This window comes from Dermacentor andersoni, chromosome 6, assembly GCF_023375885.2.
Source record: "Dermacentor andersoni chromosome 6, qqDerAnde1_hic_scaffold, whole genome shotgun sequence".
NCBI classification, from domain to species: domain Eukaryota; kingdom Metazoa; phylum Arthropoda; class Arachnida; order Ixodida; family Ixodidae; genus Dermacentor; species Dermacentor andersoni.
This window is the reverse complement of record NC_092819.1, coordinates 149,414,273-149,438,047: the sequence shown is the minus strand read 5'-3', so window position 1 is coordinate 149,438,047 and position 23,775 is coordinate 149,414,273. Positions and strand designations below refer to the sequence as shown.

At 48.4% G+C, this 23,775-nt stretch overlaps 1 protein-coding gene across 2 annotated transcripts in view; it reads left to right on the top strand.

Moving 5' to 3' along the window:
* Positions 1-23,775, top strand: part of LOC126523657 (uncharacterized) — an 83,891-nt gene that overhangs the window by 45,823 nt on the left and 14,293 nt on the right. Inside the window, exon 2 of one of the 2 annotated variants that reach the window (XM_050172257.3) lies at positions 15,397-18,065. In XM_050172257.3, coding sequence (XP_050028214.1) covers positions 15,777-18,065 — 2,289 coding nt within the window. In that variant the 5' untranslated portion in view covers positions 15,397-15,776. Of the gene's footprint in view, positions 1-15,225; positions 18,066-23,775 lie in introns of those variants that run through there. The other variant, XM_050172256.3, reaches the window with a different exon arrangement.

Sequence of the window (23,775 nt, the reverse complement as noted above, 5' to 3'; positions counted from 1 at the left end):
TTATCACACCGTGTCCAAACAGCGTTAGCAGCGTATACGATGATAGTACCAAAAGTGGGACTCGAAATATATTCCACGCTCTCTAAACTTTCCGCTTGCGAAGTAAATCAGAATCAGTGTGCTTTGCCCTTCGTTTTTATTTGACAATCACTTTGGATCAGCGGATTGTCATGGTTAGGACTCCGTAAAGCTTCCCGCCGAGCTCACTATGTGATTGTTCATTTCCTGCTTATAGGCTCGCGGGTGTGCTCAGTTGCGGTAGATTCATTGCTGCTGCGCAAAAGGCTTGAAGCATAGATGACCTGTACTTTGTAAAGAATTGTAGCAAGGACGTATTATCGCTAGTCACTCGCTTACTCTTCGGGCTGTCATGAATTATTCAGCTTGTAACATTCGTGTGTAGTCGGTGCAGTCGTCGCCACCACTGCTTCGGTGCATTGATCTAACAGTGAGCCCATTCGCTTATTCTTGATACGTGGGCGATATAGTGGGCTTGAGTTAGCGTCTTAGCTGGGGTGGGCATGTGTAGATAACGTACGTGTGAGAAACTTAGTTTGGCAGGAAGCGGCGTGACTTCCTTCGTCACTGTGTAATGAGGGCTACTCACTGTTGCCGACGTTCCAAGGTTGAAGTCATTTCTTTAGAGGTTAGCGATGCAACGCTGACGGATGAGTGAATCTTTTATCCTCGAGGGAAGCGGTGCATCGCGAAGGGAGTCCGTAAAATAGACAGTCTTCAATTATGTAGCATCGGTCCGACGACTTTGTCACACAGATTCATTCTATTCCTTAATTGAACAGTCGCAATTTTTGCAGCCAATCTCTGCATACGCCTTTCCTGTATACCGCTGCACCTTTTGCAGCATGAACGGAGCACAGTGTGTTAGCGAACACCCAGTTGCATTCCCGACAGCTGATCGGACCGTGCAGGGCAGAAGAGGTAATGGTCTCGTATGTGTGCGCTTTCGCTGAGGCAACGTTGGGTGCGCCTCCGAAAGCGCCACACCGTTCCTCTAGAGCAAACTGCTCCGCGAAGAGTGTATATATGCGCTAAATGTTGCGCAATAGGGTGCCAACCAAATCGAGGATAATCAGTGGGAACTCAAGAGCAGCACAATTATACTTTCTCCAAAACAAGAAATCTTTTCTTTCTCCCTTTTTTGACTCTGTGTTCTCGTATTGGGCATCCGTCTTCTGGAATCAGCACGCTAAGTGAGTGCGGCTTTCTGTTTTCGACAAATTCAGTTTAAACGAGTGACAACTGGACTTTTAGGGAAGCGCAACAACGGCTCGATACCGGCAGGACGATGCGACACGAGCAGTCGTACGACGGATCGCACTGTTTCTGAAGCGCGAAAACATGACTGCTGGGAACTATCGAAACTCGCTAGAAGTTTGACGGCAACTTCTTGCGCGCAGCTGGTTGCACGTTTTTGCTTGTACGACCAGTCGCAAGACGGTACGAATCATTTCTAAGCAGGGAAGCCTGCTCGGAGATTCGTATCCCGTTCAAAGTGAAAGAAAGAAGTGAGAGAAAGAAGTGAAGTAGAACCTGTTGGTTGGTTTGCTGGTTGGTTGCTTGCTGTTGGTTAGCTGGCACGACCTGTGGTGAGACAAACAGGATCATTTCTATACGCACGCGTGTTTCGAGCTTTATCCCAGAACCTACGCGCAGCCACCGCTGAAATTTCACGGGCCGAAGGCGGCATGGTAACGCACGGCCTAGAAAGTGGAGGAGGCAGTTTTCAGTAGCACATGGGGCTGTGATTTCGCGCCAGCAGATTGGCTGCTAGTCGTGGGGCAACATATCGCTTCCGATTTGGCAGGGAAACGGCGTACTAGAACGTAGGTGCCGAGGCGTTCCTCTCAACATGCATGGCCATAGACAGAGCTTGGTTGGACGCATCGGGCTAAAGGCAGACGTCGATATGTATAGAGGTGCGCGCCTGTTATCGCTTAATATGTCCTGCTGCATTCGTGGCCTCCCTAGATCGGACGGTGCCAGCATATGTTAGTTTGCACATTCCGACTGCCGCAGCACCTCCTGGCCAGCGCTGGGCGCCCCATTCAATGAAATGTTAAGCCCCGAATCGATTCAATTCCCCCACACTTCAGCTAGCGCGAAAAACGCGGCGCACTTACTTTTCACAATACAAATGAAGAAATAAAGAAGCAAAGAAAGAAAAACGGCTCCGCTGGTGGCGTCGGCCAAAAAGTGCGCTCGCCGCCTTGAATCGAGCCGATACACGCCGCCAAGGCCGCCCACTCTGGCAATTGGGTTACGCCGCTGGCCCCTTCGAGAGAAAGCGCGCGACCCCCGGGGTGAGCAGAAGAGCGACGGGGCGAAACGGAGAGGAAAGATAGAGAAAAGAGAAAACGGGCGTCTAACGTGTGTGCGCGCGCGTGTCGACTGGAATGCGGCGCGAATACAGCGGCGGTGGTGGACGTTGCTAAACTTGCTCGTCCGCCCGGCGGGCAGCCGTTGGCGGCATATCTCGTGGCCACGCGGAAGTGGCTGGCCGCTGGCCCACTTGGCGCCGAAGAAGAAGCCTGCCGCCGGGAAAACAACCTGTTCGTAGCACGGCTCTCGTCTTGTCTCTCTCGCCAACGCTGCGCGGTAATCGAGTACCGAAAGAATTGCAGTCGCTTCAGGGCGATTCTGGAATTATTCTGCACTGAGAAGCGCACTGTCGAGCGTCGCCTGGTACCACTACGTAAACAAATTTTATTTTGTTGATGTGCAGCTTTGAATGTGGCATTTATTACGTATACGATATTCCAGTATTTCTGCAAATCTGCATCTGTAGCCTACCTCAGTTTTTTGTACAACAGTTCATCTTATGTTTGGGTCTTTGTTCTAGGCTATCATTAACTATGTTATTTTTCACGTATATAACGACATTTAATGAATCCTGCCTACAAACCTACATACATATTGCACAACTTCTTCCGTTATAAATAAACAATGTATCCGAAACTTGAACTGATTTTATGTTAAAATAATCTGGCCACAGTGCCCCAGAGGAACTTATGGTTAGGAAATTCGTAAAATTTAATGTGTCACATATACATATCTTGCTTCGATGGATTTTCCTGTAACAACGTTAAACATATTTTTTAGCATGCCTGCCCCTTTATAGTAAAGGTGAATCAGCTCAAAATCATCTTGGAGAATTCTGACGACGTGCGAAAGCGTAAAGACGAGGGAAAAGGATCGGCAGTGACGCTTCTGTTAGCTTGCCAAGCTCTCGCTTGTACCCCAATAAAGAAAGTGTCAGTAAAGCATCAGATCACAAATATTAAACGTCTACATTAGTGCTTAAATTATTCACGGGGTCATCGCAAATGTAACGGAGTCACATCTAAGACTGAATCGTAAATCATATACTTGGTGTTTGCACTGGTTCGTGAGGCCTCTTGTGACAAAGATACTACTACTTAATGTCGTGGATCATACAGGATCTTGTTTCCTGACAAATCCGCGTAATGGCATAACAAGGCATCCGCGTCGGCATGACTAGGAGAAGCCTTCGCTGAAACGACAAACATTGGGTGGCATGAGGGAAACACTTATCCCCACTGGAAAAAAAAAGCACTGGGGAATCTGACGAGGGCACTTGAAGTCATAAATAAGGGTTTTCATCAGTGGCATCTCGGAAAGACGTCGTGGTACCAGGCACATCATGTGCGTGTCCGTCAGCGCCGCGTCTGAAGAATAATGAATGAATAAAGCCTTTATTTTAAGGAAGGGGACGGCTCTAGGCCGCTGATGGGGATTAGGAGGGTAGGGAATGTGGGTTTCCAGACTGTTGGCTCAAGCGCATCTTCATCTCAGTCTTGGATCTTCCGCTTTATGCAGGCTCAGGTGCATGTTCAGTTCCGCCGCTCTCACATGGGTTGATCGACCCCTTCTACACTACTCGAAACAGGCCACTTTGTCTGCCATATGTCGCAATGGCTTCCTATGTTTCAGGGTTAGCTTGTATTGCGATTCCTAGTGTTCTAATGTCTCCGTGTAGTAAATGCTGTATGTTGGACCTCCCTTGTGAAAAAGCTGCACAGCTCCAAATGAGGTGTTGCAAGTCTGCTCTGCATGACTCCTGGCAATGTGTGCATCGGACATAAGTCTTCGCAATCGTAGCTTGTCTGGGTTGGTGCCATTTCTCAAGTATGTGTGGTGTGTATGCAGCGTTGGCCATAACCTGATTCAAAAAAACCTTTTCCGTGCGAGTAAGCCCGCCCTTGTCGTCAAACACATGTACTGGTGTAGCTTCTAATAATCTCCGTTTACTGTCTGCTTTTATTTTAGTACGAATGTAATGCATCAGTGCTCTGCTAGGAGAGCCTTCGGCCAATATCTTTAGGTATGGAATTTGGTCCGCGGGGTTTGGCGAGGAAATGGAGTGTGGGGAGCTGTACGCATAATCAAACCCACCCGCTTGCGCGGCAGAAGAAACATTCTTGAAGATCGCACGCACGCCGCGTTCTACCAAGCCAACGCGGAAAGTTGGACACGAGAGGTTGTACCACTAGTGGCGCTTGTCTGTGAAACATAAGGAATTTGATGTTTTGCTGTCGTTTTGTGCACATCTGTTGTTTACGCCACACGTCGTCACACGTACTCCACACGTCGTCAAAGTCACGGTTCCATTTCTGCTCCTTTTTTTTTTCGTTTTGCAGCAACTAAGCTGTACTTTTCCTGAAATCTCTTCGTTGCTTTCTTCTTTGGCACGGCAAAAGAAAAGAAAAAGAAAGGAATGGATTATGAATGTGCTATCACATCGCCGAGACCGTGCTCAGTATGCGGGGCTGTGCTGCGATGTTCACACGGATATAAATTCCGGAGGAACGTGCTTGCGTGGTCCACGCACCGGACAGACGAGGATGCGCCGGATGTCCCTACTCGGTTGCGTAAAACTTGATCACGGCATCACTCTACTGCCGAAGCAAGCTTGTCCGTTTGGCCGTGCTCCAAGCGAGTTCACCACACTGACGGTGGCTCACTATCGAGGTGTGCTGCTTCGAAATAAATTACATGCATGCACGTGAGTGCACGAAGAGATTTGGATCCGCTCAATTGCGAACCTTTGTCACTTGTCCTTGTAGGCGAGCGAGCAGCGATTCAGCCGTCGTACGACTTCTCGATTATACGTATTGTGGATAGCCCCTTGAGGCAGCCATCTCTCTTTGGGTATGCCAGAGAGATTCCAAACAGGCAAAGGTCAGTTTTCTGCATCCTCAAGTTCGCTACGACGAGTTCCAAGTGCATTTGGAAATATTTTTATTATTTGAGAACATGTGTACACTCGAGAGGAAAGGGAAAGCGAGTGGCAGGCTGGCAAATGCCATCGGAAGGAGCACGACGCCTTGCTATGCTCTGCAGAAAGGAGGGCGAGGCAGAAACATATAGAAGTGGAAGAGAGGAAGAAGGGAAGGAAAGAGGAAAAAAAGAACAAGATGACAAATCTCAAAGCCTAAACCCGAACAATGACAAAAAAAAAAAAAACAGAATATGGCCGATCACTGCGGGTCACGCTTCTAAAGGAATGTTAAAAATAGAACAAATAATGTCTGATGTCATGTCATTCGAAAGCAAAAAAGAAATAAGCTACAAACGGGAGTCTAAGTTATTCCTTTCTATAAATGTGAGAAACGCGCGACGAGCTTCAGTGCGTTGAGACGCACAACCGCTGCGGTACAAATATTCGTCGAGTGTCGTACACCACAAGCCCAAGGAGATGATAGCAATAAAGCATTGCATAGCCCACTCAGCAGTTGCAGCCGTTCTTTTCAACAGCATCGCTGGACATCCCCTTTCGCAGGGCTGGGATAGAGAGTAATTTTTTTTCTTGTATGTAACTAACTGTGGTAACCTGACGGACTTTTTTCTTTTTCTTGGCATCAAATTTATTGCGTAACGTATCTGTTAGTGAAACTGCCGGGTTGCTCTAACGTGCTTACGTTACCTCACTGGACTGTACAGTGTACAACGATGCCATGTACTTGACAAATATGGCAACGATCTGTCCAGGTTTTTTCGACACTGCGGTGCATATTAGGTCTTGGCACTCTCCATCAATGCAACGTCAAGCATTAAATTTCTTGTTTGGTTACCTCTTATCAAGTGGCTTCATCTCAGAGCTCTAGCTTTTATTCGAAGAATATATATTCTGTAAAAAAGCCAGCAGTGAAGTCAAGACGACTCATCTATTCGGACAAGCAGGACACAAAAGCGAAGTTATGATAAGAAGTGATGATATCTTAATTTATATAACTTTTTTTATTTGTGACTTTCTTGTCCCCGGCCCTTGCTGAGTACCATGTAGGCGAATACTTCTAGTCTAGCAAACACCTACCTGATTTTAAATAAAGCGCTCTTTCTCTCTCTTTGTCTTATTTCATTCAATATTCAATTATTTAAGAAAATATAGATGTAGAGCAGCTGGTAGTGGTCATAACATTCAATGTTCTTCATTCTATATTACTTATTTAATTTCACATGGTAGAAAACTGCTTCTAACATTGCCGTGCTTCTTAGTATAACGTAAACTAAACAGCATCACGACAGCATGTGATAATGTGTTTCAAGACCCTATTGTCATTTATTCGTAGAGAAAAGATGGTTAGAAGCAGAGAAAATGAAGGTAAATGTTCTCTTCTATCGAATTTCGCGTCCAGAAAGCAACGCTGGTATATCCGTGTAATGTTATGCACTTCACAGCATTTTCGCGTGTTTGTATGTTTTGACCGTGTCGACGCAGGATATGTTTTCAAATTTGTCATCTTGTATCTTTAGTTCCTACAGAGGCTAATGAAATTCTAGGTTATCGGTAAGCAACTACAAACTCCGAACCTAACGAAATTAAGATAGACGAAGTATCTTCCAGCCCTTATTGCAGGAGCTGCAGAGTGAATATGAAGGGGACGTACGCGCGACATGCATCGATCTTGCGTTTCATCTTCTCGTTTGTCCCGCCAGTTATCATACCGTGGTGGTTTGCACCAACTTGTACAACAAGCGAACTTTAAGGTGGTGTCGCCAATCGCCTTTCAATTCTTTAGCTCTTTTTTTTCTTAAATAAAGTTGCAGTTTGAGAGTGTCCGCTTTTTGGGGCGTGATGCGTGTTGTGAGAGGTCATCAAAAACCGCATGCGCATACATATTTACACATGCCCTAAAGAAGCACTCCCTTATTTGTGGGAAGGTAGACTCAGCACTACAATTCTCCAACAAATCAAAAAGCCAATGCAAGACATTAAAGATCAGAGACAGCGTAATCCCTCGAATGAACTGGATCCCGAGACATGCGGATTGCTTCGGCAACGAAACAGTCCACATGTCTTCTATTTCTGTCCTGCTGCCCCCGGAACACATTGCCACTATGGAGGCAACAACGAGCAACCTCAAATTAACACTCTTCAAAACTATCAAAGCCAAGAACAGTGTGAAAGCTTACACAACAGCATCCATACAAACAAAACACCCTGCATCAAGGGCTCACCAGAGGTAAAACAAGGTGCTTATACACAAGGTACCAGCAGTCCTTGCGAAAGACGCTAGATCTAGATGGGCGGCCTATAAGACAAGAAAAGAGCAGCGACACCCTCAAGACGACTCAACAACAATGAAAGCAATTAGATTCTGATGGGACAGTCGCACACTACGCTTGAAACATCTTGTCTGGTTTTTATACAGCTCTAAATCCAATCAGAGACAAAGGCAGAACGCTGGATTCAGAGACGTGCAGTCCCGTCAATAAAGTCATCGTGTTTCGTGGCTTTACTTCTGAGAGGCGAATATAATCCAATTTTCTTAATCCCTCACCCCAAATTCCGCGCCCTATACCATCGTCGTCATACCGCGCTTGCCGTTCCATCCACGTCATTCCATCGTGGTCAGTGCGTCATGCTCATTGGCGACCTTGACAAGCAAGTTGCGCAGCAATGTGGGCTGATCCTGGAAACTCAGAGAATGACTATTAAATATATTAAATACACATTACTTCGGCGATACGGTGTGCCGCTGCATTGCTTGAAAAAGCTAATCGCATTTCCGTCGAGGGTCCTCGTGAGAGGGGTTATGCCTTAAATATTTATATCGTCCGCTAAGTGTAACTTACCTTGCCAGCTTGATTTAGGGTAACGTTTTAGTCTCACTTTACAAAACTTGTTCTGCCCAACAACGCCTCAGCGCCTGTTGAGGATGAACACGGCTCACGTGTACAACGCTACGTTGTTACGCTGGGCATCCGTAATCTATGTTGTGGCTGCAGAGTCTCTGTGTTCGTGTCCAGCGGGGTTTGCCCCCCCCCCCCCCCGCACACACACACACACTCGCGAAGGTCGCTAAAGGGCTTGCTCGTAATTCTCTTCACTCAAGATTTATCGACAGGTAAATACGCGGGGAGTGTCCCTGGGCGCAGTTGTTGTAAGGCGAGAAGAATGCCGAGGCCATCGTTCGCAGATTGACTTGTCGAGCGTGTACGGATACAATTTAGCTTTCAAGTTGCTGGGCTTGTGTGTTGCATTCCTGAGGTGGCACCGGTGTTTAGTGTCAGTGCCGTTATTAAAAAGACGTAGGAAAACCGCACTTGGCTCGAGAAACAACATTCCTTTCTCCGTACGCTGGCGCTCAGTAGAGACGTTGTCACGTCCGCAGGTTTTTTGGTAGCACCTCGTTAGGAACTGGTTCAGCAGTACATGCGGATTATGTGGGTCCAAATAACATCGTTCTACAGGGGATGATACGAATTGTTTCGAGATACTGTATTAAAAACCGATGACCCCCATGTAGGCCGTATAAATAGACCATTTTTCACACGACACAAAGCATCTAAATACTGACAAAATATGGTTTGACTAAATATAAACTAAATATGGTTCTCTGCCGCGCTATTCTGAATTGTAACAAAAATGATTCAAAGTTCTTACTCTGGAACATTTATTGTGAAAGAACAATGTAGAATACTTTATTTGCTGATTCATGCAATATCTCAGCAATTCATTGCATAATTAATAATGAAAGCATATTTAAGAAAATCAAAATGAGGAGTATCGTTGACAAAAAAAAAAAAAAAAAGAGAATACTGCAAGAAAATGAAGGGTAGACGACCTCAGCTGGTGGACGACCAATCAGGTGGACGAATCCCTATCGTCTATGCCACGGAAAGGGTTGAAGTTACGGACATTACAGTTCCGACTTGTTCTTTTGCGCTAAGAGAACGTCTAATCTCTCTCATCCTTCGAAAGAAGAACTGTTCTTGACTTCAGGTTCCTTGTTTCAAGATGACATTTATACCACATATAAAGAACGTATGTGTGTTTTTCCACCTTTACTTTTGCTTACTGTGGTCAGAAAAACGAACACCGAGGAGGCCACGAGCCATCCATCTCTTCAATAAATATATTTAATCTTTCATTTCTTGGTTACCAAGTGTCCAGTCATGATCAGACGGAGTTTTCTTTCCTTGTCTCGGAAATGTAACTTACTCTTCCAGCCTAACTGATTGTTCGATAGCTGTATTGTCACTTTATGAAATTTGCTCCAACTGACACCGTCCAAGCACCCCTTATAGGATGAACACGACGTACGTACGTATAGTGCAAGGATAAAATGTTACGCTGTACATCTGGAATCCAGATGCCACCTGGCGTGTGGCATCTGTAACACCAGAGCAGGCTAGACGACTCACGAACTTGAAGCCAGTTGTAGTCATTAAAATTTCGGAAATGTATGTGTACCGGATTTGTGACTGCAGTCATGAAATAATATGAAATGCAACAATGCAGAGCAGACTATAGAACTGATTGACAGTAAACTGTTGCCACGAATGTGAGCTCACCGCCTAAATGCATCTGTGTGCTCATACATAATCGTTGCCTTCATGTTTGGCCAACACAGCCGCTGTTGCACCGTCATCGTTGCAAAGCGGATAAGTGCTGAGCGAGCATAGTTGAAAAACCCTGTCGCTTTCTCAACAAGCTCACGCGCTTATGAATTTGGAGACCTATTCTTGCAGCATCTCAAGTGCAGCGTCATTACCAAAAATTTTACCAAAAGCGGCAATGTCTGAACGCCATGATGCCACAGAAAACAGCGTAATGGCTACTCATGCAGAGCCTACTAAGAAAGTAGTTCGCGTCGGTTTTTTTTCTTTTTGATTTGAAAGCCTGCGCGAAAATCCATCAGCGTGACTGAAAGATAGTACCAAGAATTTCCGATGGCGCATAGAGCAAAAAACACGTCGAAAAAAGCTCGGATTGACGCCAAATTTCTCAGGGAGGCTTCTGCTAACGAAGTAAATTATTGGCCTTGAAAAGAAACTTGGGGTGAACTTCGGTTGAGAACGCTTCCTCGGTGCCGTGTCGGCTGCACGGTTCTGGCTGACTAAACGTGGGCCTAGTGCGTGCCTCATTGGGCACTTGACGGCGCAGCCAATGAGGTGGAGGTGGCGCCACGTCATGAGTGTATAAGATGAGCGCGCTCATGGCGTTCCGAGATCCACAAACGGTATAATGCTTCCGAATTCCCACATGTGATCAGTCTTAAGTGTCTCTGTTGATTTTTTTTCTCTTTTTTACTTGTAAGTTCGCTCTGCGGTACAAAATGAGTCAAGCGTGTCACATATCTAGTCCCGAGAAAACGTATAAAGACCATTGACGCTGCGACAAAAAAAAATTGTCTTCTTTCTTCACAGCCCCCTGTGCATACTGGAATAAGTCAAGTGGCACAACCTAGAGAAAAAAGGAGAAAACAAGAGAAAAAAACTCTTTATTGAAAATGCAGAGTGTTTAGCCAGCGTATTTTCGCCTACATGCTACTCTGCAGGGAATGGGACGAAGGAGAAGAAATGCCGTAGAAGAAGGTGGGCAGAAGAAAAAAGGAAAATAAAAGAAGAAAATGCGGGTCGTGTGATGTTATCAGTAGTAGGGTAAGTGTCCGATGGGACGCACGTAGGCGGTAAATGCAAAAGCAAATCAAATCACACTCTTGATGAGACGACGTGCTTGAGTCATAGTTTAGACCAAAAACCAATTGACTCAATATATAAGAACAAGAAGTTCAAGGCATTGCGCTGTTTTGACCGCCAAGGCCAGGGCACCAGCATTTGTGTCAGTTGTCAAGGGGCATTGGTCGAGCTGTTCCATGTTTATCTAATATTGATTCCGCTCGTCTCTGTAAGCAAGGAACTCGAGCAAGGTGTGCTCTAGAGATTCTACCACGCCACAGTTGTCACAACATGGATTTGTGGTCTGTCCATTGGGGAAAAGAAGATTGTTCGTGTATGCAACGTTCAGTCGAAGCTGGTAACAGAGGCTCTCCAGATGCCGTGGTAGACATCGTGATAGCCTTGATTGGAGTTCTGGGTCGACGTTGAATAAAAACTTGTAATTGTTTGAAGGTAAAGACCATCTCCTTCGCTATTCACTGAGTACTTAATATCCCTTCGCGAAAACTGAAGCTTTAATTTCAGTGAAAAGCACTTCTATAAATTTTATGTGATCATGTCCTTTGCGAGCTGCCTCATCCGCCTTTTCATTACCTGTTACGCCACAATGTCCTGGAAGCCAGTGAAATGCTGTCACATGTCGAGCGTCACATGTCAAGTGGTGTAGATAAGCTATGTCCATGAGCAAAATATAATTGCTTGATTGAGAGCTTTTGTTGCAAATGCTTTGCAGTGCTGCTTTCTAGTCTGTGAAGATTGTCCACTGTTGTTGAAGTTGCCGTAGTACATATTTTAGCGCCTGTTTCATCGCGTGCAGCTCAGACAACGTTGATGACGTTACTCGCGCTAAACGCCATGAAAATGCCTGGTCTGTGGAAGGAACGAAAATACCTCAGGAAGAGCTATGTTGCGTAGAGGAGCCGCCAGTAAATATGTGTTTCGTGGTGAATTCTCGCTCATGTAGGCCAGTGCTTCCTGTAAAATAGCGGCTTAGGGCATGTTCTTCTTGGACTCCATCCCAGGGATGTGCCTTCGAATGTATAGAGGAGACAGCATTCACGAAGGGAACTGTAGTGGCACGACCTGTGGTGCCTGTTTGGCGATATTGAGTCGAATTTGGCTAACAGCTTGCCAAAATCCGGAATCGTATTGCATTTTGATATTGCTCAAGAAATGATTGTTGCATTGCACCACGTGCCTTGTATGTATGCGGACGGTTTCCTGGATTCGTAGCAGGTCAAGACTTAAACAGCACAACCTATGTGAGTGCGTTAGACCATTGTCACGTAATGAAGCAATTCCGCGTTGCAACACTGTGATAAAAAGAAACATTATTTTTGTTGTGCCTTTGTATCAAAACGCTTGCTCGCAACTGTAGATATATGGTGTGTTATGTTCAGTAAAGTGTAGCACGAATGTATGGCGTAGAACAGATGGTAATCAGATGGACAGCCTGGGTATAGCGCCCACTTTTGATAGGCAGTGGCTCCTTTATGAGCGCAGTCCTGGGCAACACCAAAAGATGTGGAGTAGATCTGCGCGAGTAGCTGGACGGAGGCAGAAGGGACAACTCGCGCCGAAAGCAGGCCGACGGTCCGGAGCCCATACATGGGTTACGTCAATGATGCCAAGAAGACCATACTTGTGTCGTCTGTCGCAAATACATACAATAAAACCTCGTTAATACGTACTAGCTTAATAAGCGGTTCCGGTTTAGGTCGAACTTAATGTATTGACTGACTGACCGATGTATTGACTGAACTTAATGTACTGACTGAAGTCGTAGTCGCTTACCGCATGCGAATTGGCTAGTGCGTAGTATTTACTTCATTTTTCGCCGCGTACAAACGCGAAATCGGCAAAATGTCGTGCGCGCGGGCCGTAGATAGTGAAATTGCGGCGCACGGACCTTTCATGGAGTGCAGTCGCCACCGGTAGAGGCTTCAAAACATGGTGACCACGCAAAGTCGGGGAGGCTGAGACAATGTCATGGATGGCGGCAATGGAAAGAAACCTGCTGTGAGTAACTGCCTGAGAGATAAAAATGAAATCAGGAAAGTAACAATTTACGATAGCTCAAAGGTAAGCTCTTTACTTTTCGAAGTGAGATCAGGGTGCTTTAAAACGCGTAGTTATAAAGCGAGGTACACCAAGGAAGAATAAGCATATGCTTGCTGGGGCAAAGCTAGGGAAACGATGGAACAAGTTTTGTTAGAATGTGAAGATATCTACCCAGCTCTTGGTTTAGGCTCCTCTGGCCTTCTTGAAGGCCTTGGATTCAGAGATAGCTGCAGGGGGAAAGCAAACATGTTCGCAATCGTGTTTACTAAACGGCGATTGGAGATTTGGTGGCAGGAAAATAAGGAGACCACTAACGAAGGAGGCGTGCAAAAACAAAGTTCCCAATAGTGGTTCGGAAAGCTTGATGCTCGGAATTCTTTGCATGTGTTTCTTTTTTTGAAAAGATAGGCAGAACATTAGGCAAAATAGGAAAAAGAGCTTGGTGGCGCAACCCACCGCCCTGTTTCAAAGGGAACGCTCGCAGCATTCATTCATCCATCCATCCATCCATCCATTCGTACATGATCTGTTTCCTGCTCCTATAGCTTCTGGCGCTTCCATGTCGTCCACGGCGACGATGTGGAAGTGGATGATGGCCCTTCCGTATCCGACGCAGCGCGTACATTGACCTTCATGCGGGCGTTCGAACAGAAGTGGGGCCCGATGGGACAACTGGCTCGCAACCTTGTTCGTTGTGAACCAGTTGAAGTACATACTACGCACTAGCCATTCCGCATGCCGTAAGCGACTACGACTTAAGCGGTCAGCCAATACATTAAGTTTGATCGCGGCAAGGTGGAGGATTCATGGAGACTATATATATCTAAACCGGAACCGCTTATTAAGGTAGTACGTATTAACGAGGTTTTACTGGGTGTGTTTGCGACAGGCGACACAAGTAGAGACGTTGTGAGGCAGCCTTGGCGGCAAGAGAAAATCGCTTTTCTTCTTTTTCTTTCTTTTTGCTGCCTGTTTGCAAATGACACGTGCCTGCGTGGGTGTTCGAGTGAGAATTAGAACGTAGTTCTTTTCTGGCCGGTAAGTCTATAGCTGCGCATCTGCCATTGTCGGTTAATTAGTACATCGCTTAGTGCGAACCTGATCCACGTTCCCTGCCAACTACATTTTAACGAGGCTATACTACACCGCTGCGTCCAAGTGCGAAAAAGATACGCGAACATATGAAATGGAAGAAGAGAAAAACTACGACTGTGCAGCGGCCATTTTTTTCTGTTCGTAGCTGGCTTTGAGTGCTAAATAAATCATTTCGCGTACCCGTAACATTACACGCACACACGCACGCACGCACGCACACACGCACGCACGCACGCACGCACACGCACGCACGCGCACGCGCACGCACGCACGCACACACACACACACACACACACACACACACACACACACACACACTCACACACACACACACACACACACACACACACACACACACACACACACACACACACACACACACACACACACACACACTTGGGTAAATTTAAACCGGCGCACGAGCAGGGCGCAGATACAGATAGCGGCGCAGCACGCACGCTGGACTCGCTACATTCAGACGAAACCAGATAAACAGCAACGTATGTGCCTCGCACTACACCTACACAGTTCTGCAAACGAAAACAGGCGGTCATAACAGATGAAGCTATGGAGCTAGCATGACCTGGCGCGGACGGATCGCTTGCGTCAAAGAAAGTTGCTGCCTGTTTTGAACTGAACCATGACGTCAGGCCTACTTGTGTCCCGGGATAGAGACGGGCCAAAAAAGAAATCTGATTTGAAGCAGCGTGTGGGCCTTTTTGTAGCTATTCAGTTCACGACGTATGATAGGAAACAATAAAGCAATTTACGCGCTCCGTGTGCTATCTTCACCGCGCGAAGACTCCTTATGTCGCGCGGAACCCTCACTCGCGGCGGCGTTGTTTACGAAGGATAACTTTCATTTCGCGAAAGGGAAAACAGCGTACCATTAGCAGGATAAGGGCAAAAGGCGGCCACGAGGTGCGGCAAACGGTCGTTGGGCTGCTCTTTCCTGGCCTCGCGCACCTCTTTCTCGCGCGCCCCCTTCCACACCTGCTCTAAAGCGCCCGAAAAGCACATGCGCTGCAAGAAACAAAAACAGCCTTTCGACTGCGACGTCGAAGACGGGTGCGTACTCCGAGCACCAACAAACGCGCCGTCTAGTGGGGCGCAGCAGCGGCGGCGACGCTTCCGCCAGCGCGCGCGCGCGCGCTTTTCCACGGATAGGGGGTATGCAGCTCGGTTGGGGGACCGAACTCATTGTTATGTAACGCGCGTTCCAGCTGGTCGCACATTTTCCCCCGGCGCGCCGCTTTTGCCCCGTCTCCATTTCCTTTCTGGTTCTCGCCGCAGGAGCAGAGCCGCATACCCGGCGGACGACGGTGGGACCGTGAGAGAAGATGGCTCGCAGCCGCCACCGCCGCCACCAGTGCCGATAAGGAATCTGGAGCACACGCCGCCGCTGGAGGCCCCGAGGGAACGCTCCGCGCACTGCCAGCGAGCGGCTGCCCACCGCCAGGCAACGCCGCGGCGGGAAAACTACGCCGCTGCGGTGCTGTTACCCTGTCGCGATTGTTGACAGTGCGGCCGCGCCGGTGACCAGCGCGTCCGGCTTCTGTTCGACAATCCAGACGTCGGCTTGGTGCGCCCGCGATATAGTGCGGTATTCTCCGCTTGGGAAGCGGGGCGTGTTTGGTGTCTAGCGTGCGTTGTGAGTGCGCGAGTGGTGCGCGATGTCGACGGTGCCGCAGCAGCGCGACGTGGCCATGTTCGGACTGGGTCTCAGGGACTACGGCTCCAGCTGGACGCGGCTCCAGGAAGCCCTGCGGGTGCAACAGCAGATGTACGGACCCACGAGGCAGGAGGAGCTGCCGCAGCCGAGTCCTCCTGCGCGATCGGACGACGGCAGTGAAGAGAAGACTTCGTCGAAGGGCAAGTCCAGAGCCGGACTTATGGGGCTCATTACCAGAAAGAAAGACGGCAAGAAAAAAGACAAGAGATCGTCTAAGTCACCGGAAAGGAAGGCTAAGGAACATTTGTCCGAAGACGACGCCACGGCAAAGCCCGAGTCTCTGATAGAAGCCTCGTCTCTTAAGAGGCCCGCGCTCAAGGAAACCCTTAACTCTTTCGTTCGGACGCCATCATCTGAGAAGGAAATGGATGTGCCTGACGCGCCTAGGGAGAAGTCCCAAAGCCCAAAGTCCTTCTCGCGCATGTCCGAAAACTTCGACTCCGATGAGAGGCTGTCGGCGGAAGGCTTTCGTAACAATGGTGACGCGGGTAGTCCAGGCGATGAGTTTCTGGTCAACGGCAAAAGACGACAGGACTCACCGTCCGAAAGAGAGTCCTGGGGACCCAAGACCGCAGCCGACGATGACCCCGGCCAGCGAAAGAGTGCGCGAGCGCCTGCAAGAATTCCCAGGGGACAAAAGCGGGACAGTCCGACCCGCGACAGAGAGGAGGTCATCTACAGAAGGCCCCGTCAGCAATCCTTCAGAGAAGATTTTTACGGCGAAGATGGGCACGACGAAAATTTCAACCACCGAGAGCCCCAGCGTCGGCCGAATGATCCCGTACACAGACAGCGATCATCGAGGCAACAGTACACCTTGAATGATCCTCCTTACCGAATCGACAACGGTGAGCCTCCCGCGGAGCAGTCATTGAACAGGTCTGCCGATGAACCGGAGCCCATTCGCCCGTCGAGAGATGCTGACCGTGTAGTCTATAGACGAGAAGTGATTGAGCAGCCCAGAGGACAGTCGCATTCGAAACCCGCTGTCGATATGGAGCCACATCGTTCGGCTAGAGAGGCTGACAGGGCCAGCTATCGACGGGAGGAAGGCGAACCTCGGAGAGGACACTCCTTGACGAGGCCAACGTCCGACGTCGAACCCCGTCGTCCATCCAGAGAGGCTGAACGGGCGAGACACTCCCTTGTGAGGCCCAATTCCGACGTCGAACCGCATCTTCCACCCAGAGAAGCCGAACGGACCAGTTACCGTCGCGATGAGAGAGACCTTGCAAGAGGACACTCGTTAACGCGGAACGAAACCGAGCCTCAAAGGCCGTCTAGGGAGTCTGATAAGGCGGGCTACCACCGCGAGGACACAGAAACACACTTGGGTCGCTCGGTCACGAGGCAAGGCGGGCTCGGCGACTCCGAACCGCATCGTCCGTCGAGGGAAGCCGACCGCACTAGTCACCGCCGGGAGCAGCACGGGCAAACTCCTAGGGGTCCTTCGCTAACGAGGCCCACCGTCGATACCGAGCCACACCGCCCGCCGCGAGAGGCCGACCGAGTCGATCCCACGCACCGTAGGGAGCTGTCGCCGTACAGGCACGAGATGGACGACTTCAACGACCGCCGGTCGAGGCTGCAAGACTACGCGGAAGCGCGCACCAGGCGCGACGAATCGCAGGCTGGACTTCGCGACTACAGTCCGATGGAGAGGCGTCCCAACGGCCGCCTCGACTCGACGTCTTATAAAAACCGGCAGCAGACCGATAGAGAGCAGCGCGTGTCAAACAGGGTCGACAGGCAGTCGCACATGTTCAGAGAGGATGCCCTTGAAAGGAACAAGGACCACGACGAGTGGAGCGACAGGGACGGCCGCCAACAGCAACAAGCGCTGCAGCAGCATCAACGCAGGGACGGCCGTGCTGACCCGGAGCCCAGAAGCCCTCTTCATCACCAGCAGCAGCAGCAACAGCAGGTGCAGGCCACCGAAAACAGCGTACGGCCGCTGGGCTGCACGCGTTGTGGCGACCGCGTCTATCCCAAGGAGATGGTGACGCCTAAGCCGGGCGTGCTGCTGCACAGCGGCTGCTTCAAGTGCCGCGAGTGCGGCGTCAAGCTGACGCTGCAGACGTTCTTCACGAACCAGCGGGACACGCGCGACACCGACGTCTACTGTCGTACGCACGTGCCTCGCCTCGGCCCCGGTACCGTGGACGGCAACGCTCTCAACATCCTAACCAGCAAGAACAGCCGGGAGATCAAATTCAGCCGGTATCCGAAGGTGAGCGCTTTTCTGTTTGCCAACAGCTTCTGCCTGCAGTTCCTCGCGCATAGTGAGCGCGTGTACAATTGGGATCGGTTGCAGCGATACCTTCGAGAGCATATAATACATGTCGCAAGGCAGCGCTTCAGTTTTGAATGTGCTGAACTTCGCATGGGAACTTTCACTGCTTCACGGTGCTCCGCCATGAAAAATTATGGCGAAGTCTGCGCACGATTAATATTGTGAACGCCACATTTCCCTCATTTGTCGTGGGGTTAATTTCCTCGGCCACACCTTCATACGACACGCTTTGGGCAGATGCTAGAGCACAATAATTCGGTCAGTAACAACGGGGTGGTAGAAGGATAGGCGCACGCGGCGGTGGTTGCTAATGGACTTTCGGTGAGTATATTACACACGAACGTTGCACCTGGGGCTTCGTAATAAAGAGAATTGCAAAAAACAACAAGCACGACATCAGAAAAGCAGCAATACCGCATTATAGCATCAAGTAAGAACGACCTTTTCCTTTGCCACAACTGAAGCTCGTGCAACTGAAAGTGATATTTCGTATCTAGTCGGAGAGGAAGTAGAAAACAAGCACTTCGAAATAATACCTGTGGAACCGTATAAAACAGCGTTTGAGTTGAGGTTCTGCCCTTGGCAATTGAAGCATACATTCAGCCTTGGGAATAATCTCCACGTCCAATGGGGCCAATTCAATTAAACACTATACAGACCAGCAGCTTTCGCAGATGGTTCGCCATTCTCGCAGCAAACATGTCGGTCAGCTTCATAGCACTTAAGAAGCGACAGATTTATCTGGCAATTTCCTCCTTTCGAAAACAGCCGAACGCCTATGCATCTAAAAGGATTGGCTAAGAGCCTAATTGGTGCAAACGCTTGGCATAGTAAGCGCAAACACGCACCTAAGAGTGCTTATTCTCTTTTAGCGAACGCCCGGCGCGCAAGTGTGTGTGTGTTTACGTGCGTGTGTGTGGGTGGGGGGGGGGGGGGTGTTTCATGCGTGTCTGTGTGTTCGCGTTACCATACTATGACGTGTATCTATTTTTTAACCCACTGCGCAATTTATCCTTATTAACTTTTTAACAAAAAGAAGTCACGTTAATACTGTAAGCACGCCGTAGTGTGGGACTCCCGATTAATTTTGACCACCTGGATTTCTTGAACGTGCTCTCAACGCACGGTACACGGGCATTTTTGCATTTCTCCTCCATCGAAATTCGACCGCCGCGGCCGCAGTTTGATCCCACGCCCTCGGGCTTAGAAATGCAACGCAAAGCCACTATAGAGAACCACGGCGCGCACTCGCGCAGATAAAAAAAAAAAAAATAAGCTGAAAATAGTAAAAAGCACAAGAACGCAACCGAGGGCACAGCATTCAATTATGCATGTCGGAGTAGGCGTGCTGCTATTTATGTATGCAAACAGTCACGTATGAGGACGCACTCAATTTCATAAGCAGTCGGCTCTTTCTCGGCCCTCGGAGTCGAATAGTATTGTGGAAACAAGCATTAGCTTTTTCTGTTGAATTTTTCACTCGTTTTTACGATGTTAATCAAGGGGGAAAGAACGACTGCAACGTGGTTTCAGGATATACATGCGTGGAGTCCGAGCCATGTTGTGCGTCATTCAGAAATATCATATTAGCTGAAAGAGGTCTTCTGGAAGAGGAAATCCAGCAAACTCTTTTTGCTATTCGCAGCTTTACGAACTTTGTATATTGCATGCCTCCTGTTATAGGCACAGTTTGTATACTCTTATTGCTCAAGTGGCTATCTCAAGAAGACATCGTTTTCGTACAAGCTTAACACCCGTCCTCTTTTCTTTTTCACAATTCGTGCATAGCTCAGTATTGCAGGTTTATCGCAGTAGCACTTATATTCCACTCCCCGATGACGTAGGCTTTGTTATTCAATATTCCACTAATTGACTAAGAGTGATGACACCACATCATTGTTGTCCGCATGGCGAAGGTGCAGAACATCATGGAGTGTTCACTTTACGTACAATTTTATAAATTTTCAGCGGTCCTTTTGGTTACTGGTAATGCGTAAGGCAGCTAAGCGAAGGAGTTACTGAATGTCTGATGGTTAATAGATGTTTGTTTTGCGGAAAAGCTGCTGGTTCGAGATCTTATTGTTGTGTTCTCTGGATCTTTCTCTTATTTCTGTGGATTTCATGAGCAAACATCCACATAAGTCCCCAGCGTGAACATTGCATTGTTCAGGGGTTTTTGTAGAGTGTTTTCCGTGGGCGGTAGGTATGTTGCGTATAATACAGCGAGCCCCTTGGCGACTACTTAGGAGTCGGCAAAATGAATGTTCCATTTTTACTTATCAATCTACGGATTAGTCTGAAAATGAAACTACTGAAATGAAACTACTGATGAGCCTGAAAATGAAACTTCTTGCCCCCTTCGTCGATCGGTCCGGAACTCCTCCTGCATTGTAGTGGCCGTTACGGCGGCATTCAGTTATCTTCCACGTGTCTCATGCATTTAGAGTACAGCTGTCTCGATGTGACCCATTGATACGTCACGTGCTTACGTCTTTTACAGTCTGTTGTCTCTTGTTGTGAGCGTATTGGGTCTCTTTTGCAATGCTGCTTTTCTCGAACGCTATTAGCACAGCCACTAGAAATGTTTATCTTTGTAATTCCAATACTTCAAATTGAATTGAAAGAGCAAGTTCCTAATTACTACTTTTCTACTGAAATATGAAACGCTGAAGTAATGCGCTCTTCAAGCTCGACTCACTCGCTCTAATATTCGAAGCCATCGCGCGGATGTGAGCTACGCGTCTATCGAGCCGACTCGGCCTTACCGCTTTGTTTATCGCTGTCTTGCTTTCTTAGTTGCGCAACTTCCGAAGGCACTCGCCGACAGCAGCTGGTTCAAAGCGCACTCCATCACTGTTCGTCCGCGCAGTCGCATGGCGTCGCAGGACGGAAAGGAACGGGCGCTCTTTACGTCGATGCCGTATATCTGCCTCGGGGAAGACCACTCCGCATGGCATAATCGTTTCCGGGCAATCTCGCTTCTATAGCAATCGGATGCCTGCTTCTCCGCACTGAGCCGACTTGTTCCGTGAAAGCGAGTCCATCCGCGCTTTCACCCTCTACGCTTGTTCTCTCCTATTCAGTCTGGGCGATTTTATCACTTCGCAAGGAGCGGCTTCGGTTCGCCCGTTCGCGTGCTGCTCCCACGTTCTGCGCTGTTTTGTTCCGTATTATGGGCGCTGCATTTAAGCCTCCAGGGGTGCTGGAGGAGGGCGTGTTACGCCGCAAGCCCCCCTTTACACTTTCGCTGAAAGAGGTCGCACGCGACCCGTTTTTCTTTTCTTTTCTTTTGTTGCTCTTGTTGTTGTTGCGTGCGAATCTCTACTGCTTCACGCTTTGCACACAACGGTGCGCTTACGAAGCACGGCCCACTGAGGTTCTTGAGCAATACGCGGGACCGCGTAAGCTCGTGCTGCTGTTGTTTTTCGGTGTGCTGTCGTCGTCTCGTGTACGAGTAGATGCGCTTGCTTGCTTCCGTAACGAGAGTGAGCGTTGGTCTGCCCCGATTGGATTGTTAACCTTACACAAAGCGTAGATGCTGGAAAATCGTGTCCGGTTCCTAAGAACCCGTCTATGTCGCAACTCATCTTTATTTTAATGTGAAGCACTCTTGGCGAGTTCTACCCAGTTATCTATGACGACTATCTGGCGACTATCTGGACGTTTTCTGGAGCCGACCACGAAGGTAGTGCAGTCTAAAGTACGCCCCGGGGCCACATGGTAGGGGCCGCGATCTTCAATGAACCTTTTTTGACGCCAGCTTCAGACACTGGGTATCACAACAACAATTACATCCAATGAGAGACTGGCCCGGGCCAGTCTCCGGTTGGTACGTAGTATTCATCACGGTATGCATTCTCGTATGTGGCTTCAAAGCTGTGCGGGAGTCTTCGCCGTGTTTCCACTGCGCGTGTTCCAGTTCCTACGAGGGATGAACTGCTGTCAGCGCGACAAGCAATTCGGCGCCCTATGCAGACAGACGACAGCGTTGTCTAAAGATGAGCGCCGATCCCGAAGGGCACTATATATGTATGGGCCCCTGGAGCCAACGGGTATGTGCCGCTCTTCAATGAAGGTCTTTTACACCAACTCGGGTCACTGAACATCGCAAAAACAACAAACGTCACCATGTCTTCCACACCTCATCAGTTCGCAACACGTCGCAAAGGCATTAACCGTTCGCTGCAGGACAATAGTATATGATTCATAAAAACCATTATCTCCCAAACCGTGGATGCTTCTCATTACGTAGATGTCAATTGAAGTTGAGCCTGCTTTGTTTCTTTCTGTGCTCGCTGTATGGGGCAGTACTATGGCTTGCGTTCTATAACGTGTGTTACTTTTTACACCCTGGTTAGGGAAACGGACAGACTTCTAGGTAATAGGAATTAAGAGCTAATCAAGTGACGCGAACTACTAATGAAAGAACGAATGATCCTTTATTCGCTTCCGCTGTAGTTAAATTCAAACGCCCAGAATAGGAGACAAAATTCTTGATCAAGCTCAATGTATCCCTTCGCCTATGGTGAAAGCAGCCGTGAGGTATGATTAGGAAGAGCTTGAGTTCGGATAATGTGCTTGAATTTCGCTATGATTAAGATGAATATAGGTGGAACAGCGGTGAGAAAACGAGCCCGCCGTTCAACCCTCGCATCTCATCACTGTCTTTCTCACGCTGAAGAAAATGGTGACCTGAGCTGCCGATGCAATCAGCAGTCACTGAATAAATTTTGCTTGGTATAGGGGACGGGCGTGTCTTTAATAGTGGTAAAATGTTTATTTTTATTGTTGTAGTTAACACGAAAATAATTGGAGGATTATTCGGTTTTATTTCCCCGATATGTACAACATGCACGGTAAACCGACTTACGCACTTAAGGGAGTTTTCTGCTTATAACTCACGCCCTTACACCTTTACGAGTGCAAGAGTGTGTGCTCTATAGACCCACTCGCACCTTTAGGGACCCTTAAGGGTGCACATCTACCCGCCGTGGTTGCTTAGTTTGCTATGCTGTTGGGCTGCTACGCACGAGGTCGCGGGATCGAATCCCGACCACTCCGGCCACATTTCGATATGGGCGAAATGCGAAAATACTTGTGTACTTAGATTTAGGTGCTCGTTAGAGAACCCCAGGTGGTCCAAGTTTCCGGATTCCCCCACTACGGCGTGGCTCATAATCAGATCATGGCTTTGGCACGTAAAATAAAGCGGATAATTAATTAATTAATGTTGTAAATCTGTTTATTGTGTGGTGAGTAGTAAAAGGCAGAAGAAGTAGAAGGAGGCTGTGCATTTCATAGAGTGGCATCCACTGTCTTCTGATGACTGCTTTTCACTTTGTACAGGTTAATGCTAATATTTCTGTAGGAACGTCTCGTTCTTGAGCGCATAGCAAGTTGCTTAGCCTGGAGTATGATAGCCAGAAGCCCTCCGAGGAATAATGTTGTCATTGACTGTCACGCGTGTCCACCATGCGTTTGCGAGCATTCACGTTGTGCACAGAGGGTGGAGGCTTGCCTTTCTTAGCGCTCTGTGCCGTCAAGTCGGAAGACCTTTCTCGTCGGTCCCGATCTCGCTACCGTGGCCTGCGCACGTCACAGCTGCAGAAGGTTACAAAAGTGCTGCTGCGATTCCTGAAGGCAACTG